Source organism: Papilio polytes, unplaced genomic scaffold (genome assembly GCF_000836215.1).
Source record: "Papilio polytes unplaced genomic scaffold, Ppol_1.0 DF824269.1, whole genome shotgun sequence".
Taxonomy (NCBI): domain Eukaryota; kingdom Metazoa; phylum Arthropoda; class Insecta; order Lepidoptera; family Papilionidae; genus Papilio; species Papilio polytes.
The window spans coordinates 143,260-146,841 of record NW_013524935.1 but is presented as its reverse complement, the minus strand read 5'-3'; the positions used below and the strand labels follow the sequence as shown (position 1 = coordinate 146,841).

General features: G+C 36.5%; 1 protein-coding gene across 1 annotated transcript; it reads left to right on the top strand.

The window, feature by feature from the left end:
- The first annotated feature begins 361 nt into the window (after positions 1 to 361).
- LOC106106817 (peptidoglycan-recognition protein LB-like) lies at positions 362 to 3,115 on the top strand. Its single transcript, XM_013287479.1, has 4 exons — positions 362 to 459; positions 1,326 to 1,542; positions 2,460 to 2,578; positions 2,877 to 3,115. Exons 1-4 carry the CDS (start codon positions 375 to 377, stop codon positions 3,068 to 3,070), a joined length of 615 nt encoding a protein of 204 aa, XP_013142933.1. The 5' UTR covers positions 362 to 374; the 3' UTR covers positions 3,071 to 3,115.
- Positions 3,116 to 3,582: the final 467 nt, after the last annotated feature.

Below are 3,582 nucleotides of genomic sequence, written 5' to 3'. Positions count from 1 at the left end.
CAAGTTTTGTCATGTCATGTCATTTTGACATTTGCAATTGACAGTTTGACAGATGTAAACAAGAAAATAAATTTTTCATATTTCCATGCGGATAAAGCCGCACGGGAACAGCTAGTGTTTTAATAAATTCAAAAAACTGTTATCCTAAGGTACAAATATAAATTTAGAAAAAAATATTGAATACATATAAATTCTTATGCATATTACCCGTATAGCCTTAAAATTAACCTTAACATCTTATTTATACAGCAAAATAAACGCAATATTATTTGTGTGACAAACAAACATACATACTTTCCAAATGATATAATTACTACGGACATTTAATTAAAATTGATTCGAACTGTGTTCGAAGTTTTTTCGTGACTGTGAAAATGGCGGTCAAAGTGTTAGCACTTGTTTTGGCTCTCGCTGTATCCATTAATGGATACCCAAGTCATGGATTCAAATATCAATGTGGTTAGTAACATATTTATCATACTAATATTATAATTGCGAAAGTTTAGATGGATGGATAGATGTTTGTTAGAGTTTGTAGCATAAACGGCTGAACGGATTACAATGAAATTTGGTACAGATGTAGAGGATAGTCTGGAAGAACACATAGGCTACACACTTTTGTTCTTTTTTTTTTTTCAATTTCACGCGAAGGGAGTCTCGGGCGAAAGCAAGTTATGCTATAAAAGTAAAAAAGGATGTTATTTGTTTTTTTAATAGCGACGTAGGATCGTGTTTTGTTTTTCGCCTTTTCAAATTTCTTTCTTGTTGATTCTACATTCATACGCATCTGTTAAGAGTGTTCATTGCAAGTGTCGTAGAACTGTTCAATTCAGGAAAGGAAACTGGATATGACGGTAGAGGAGTCGCATAGGAAGGGGAAATATCCTCTTTATGTGTATCCTCTGTCGATTAAGGGTAGGCAACTTATCTGCAATTACCAGCGGTTTCAGGTGACCACTTGCTCGTTTGCCAGCTGAACAATATTAAGAAAAATCAAATTAATATGTATAATTCCTTTCAATATAGTTTCTTAGTTTCACAATACATGTTATGTAATTTTTTCATCCATCGACTGTTTACTTAAAACCGAAAGTCAAAAATTTAGGAACATTTATTCGTTTTAGACAAACGCTCCAAACTTACTCCTGGTAGCAAAAGCGATTATTTTAATTTTCAACTTCCCACGGTAACGATAAGTTTAAACAACCAATATTCGACACTTTTTCAATCATCATATCATCATCCAATGATTGAAATCGCGCGAATCTAATTGTTGATGACTTTATTGTAATTTATTGCTTTATATCCATAACTGTTTTTTCCAGTACCCAAAATCAACACTATACCATTAGTATCAAGAGATGATTGGGGCGCACAATCACCTAGTTACATCACCAACCTAACCCTGCCAGTGCCGTATGTGATCATCCACCACACGTATGAACCCGGCGCATGTTATTCGCTGCAGGATTGTTCGCGAGCCATGCGGTCAATGCAGACCTACCATCAAGCAACACAAGGATGGGCTGACATCGGATACAAGTAACACGCAATCATTATCACCAGCTCAAGTCTCCACTAAGGGCTTGCAGCTTACTCTAAAATATAGATGACTAGGCCATAGACAATCACACTGGCCAATTGTAGGTTGCCTTCACACATATCTTTGAATTTATTCACAGATGTGCAGGCATCACGATGTTTTCCTTCACAACGTTAGGTAAATGTTCATGTGAAATTCAAAAATAACATTGGTATGTGACGGGATTCGAACACAGGACTTGTAGATGTCAAGTGCTTAAACCCCTGAGCCATCGTAGTTCCATAACAATCCGTAAAATAACAGTACAGTTCTTTAAAGATCTATTACTCTAGATGAATTAAAATTGTCCAGATTGCTTAATAGAGAAATATTAAGAACACCCGGAATCGAGTTGCATGACGTCATGTAGATGTAAAAAGAGGAAATGGAATCTTCTAGAACCACGCCAATTAGAAATTCATAGTCTCTTCCTACTGTTTTTTACTTAGTTCCAAGCGTTCACAAGTAGTTACTTGTTTTATCAATTGTGAAATTAAAACTATAAGAATTGTTTAATAAATTAAGGAGTAAAAGATTAGAGTGGTATGGGCATGTTATGAGGAGGGATGAATCGCATGTAACAAGAAGAACGTTAGTTATGACTGTGGATGTACACCGGTAGAGGTAGACCTAGAAAGAGATGGATTGCGTGGATGGTGACATCGAGAACGGAGTGATGACTGAGAAGACGGATGATAGAGTTCTTTCGAGGACGAAAACCCGGTGCGCCGACACTACGGGAGTAGACTAGAGTAGACACTAGTAGAGTAGTAGTACGGGGTTGATGAATGATGAATTTATCAATAACATCCAAAACTTGACGTTAATAAAATTCTATATTTAGTCGTGGATATTGCTAAAATAAGACAATTTACAGTTTCGCAGTGGGAGGCGACGGATCTATTTACGAAGGTCGCGGCTGGAAGGCAGTTGGGGCGCACGCAGCGGGGTATAACTCTGTCAGCATTGGCATAGCACTTATTGGAGATTTTGTCTGTAAGTATTGAAAATAACACACAAAAGTTGTATGTGATTTCAATATTATAAATGCGAAAGTTTAGATGTTTGTTAGAGTTTGTAGCCTAAACCGCTAAACGTATCTGGATAAAATTTGGCACAGATGTAGAACATAGTCTGGAAGATCACATAGGATACTTACTTTTGTTTTTTTGATTCCACACGGACGGAGTCGCGGGCAACAGCTAGTATTTAATAATTTGATCCAATATATGAATCATTTTAGTTTAGCAACATTGATATTATATACTTTGTGACATCCCATGTCTTATTTCAGCTGAACTGCCACCAGCACACCAATTGGAATTAACAAAAGAATTGATATCATTTGGCGTGGAACAAGGATATATCAGTAAGGAGTATTCTCTGATCGGACACCGACAAGTGAGGAATACAGAGTGTCCCGGAGACGCGCTGTTCCAAGAAATTACAACCTGGGATAGATTCATCCCAACTGTCGATACAAACTGATTGAAAAATAACGGATTATTTGGCAATTAAATCTTATCAAAATAATGCTATTTATTTCTTATAAACAACTAATAAATCCCGAATTTAATTACACTAATAAAATTCCGGTTACAAGTTTCATTAAGGATTGGAGCTAAGCAAAAGCTATCATTTCGAAGCAAAAAACTATCCAAAACATCGATTTATGTAGTCAAAGATGGTACTGGTTTATTTTGTAAACTAGCTTACGCCCGCGACTCTATCTGCGAAGAAAAAAACAAAACCGAATAGCCTATGCGTTCTTCCAGACTACCCTCTACGTCTATGCCAAATTTCATCGAGATCCGTTCAGCTTTTTCGGCTAAAAACTCGAAAAAACATCCATGCATTAACTTTCGCATTTATAATATTAGGAAGTAATAAGATTAATAGATGGCGTTGTTGCCAAGATGTCTCAAGCCATTCAAAAATAAACAATAGACGGTAAACAAAGCAATTTATTCAATCCGCTCCAGCTGCCGAGCTCCGTCGCC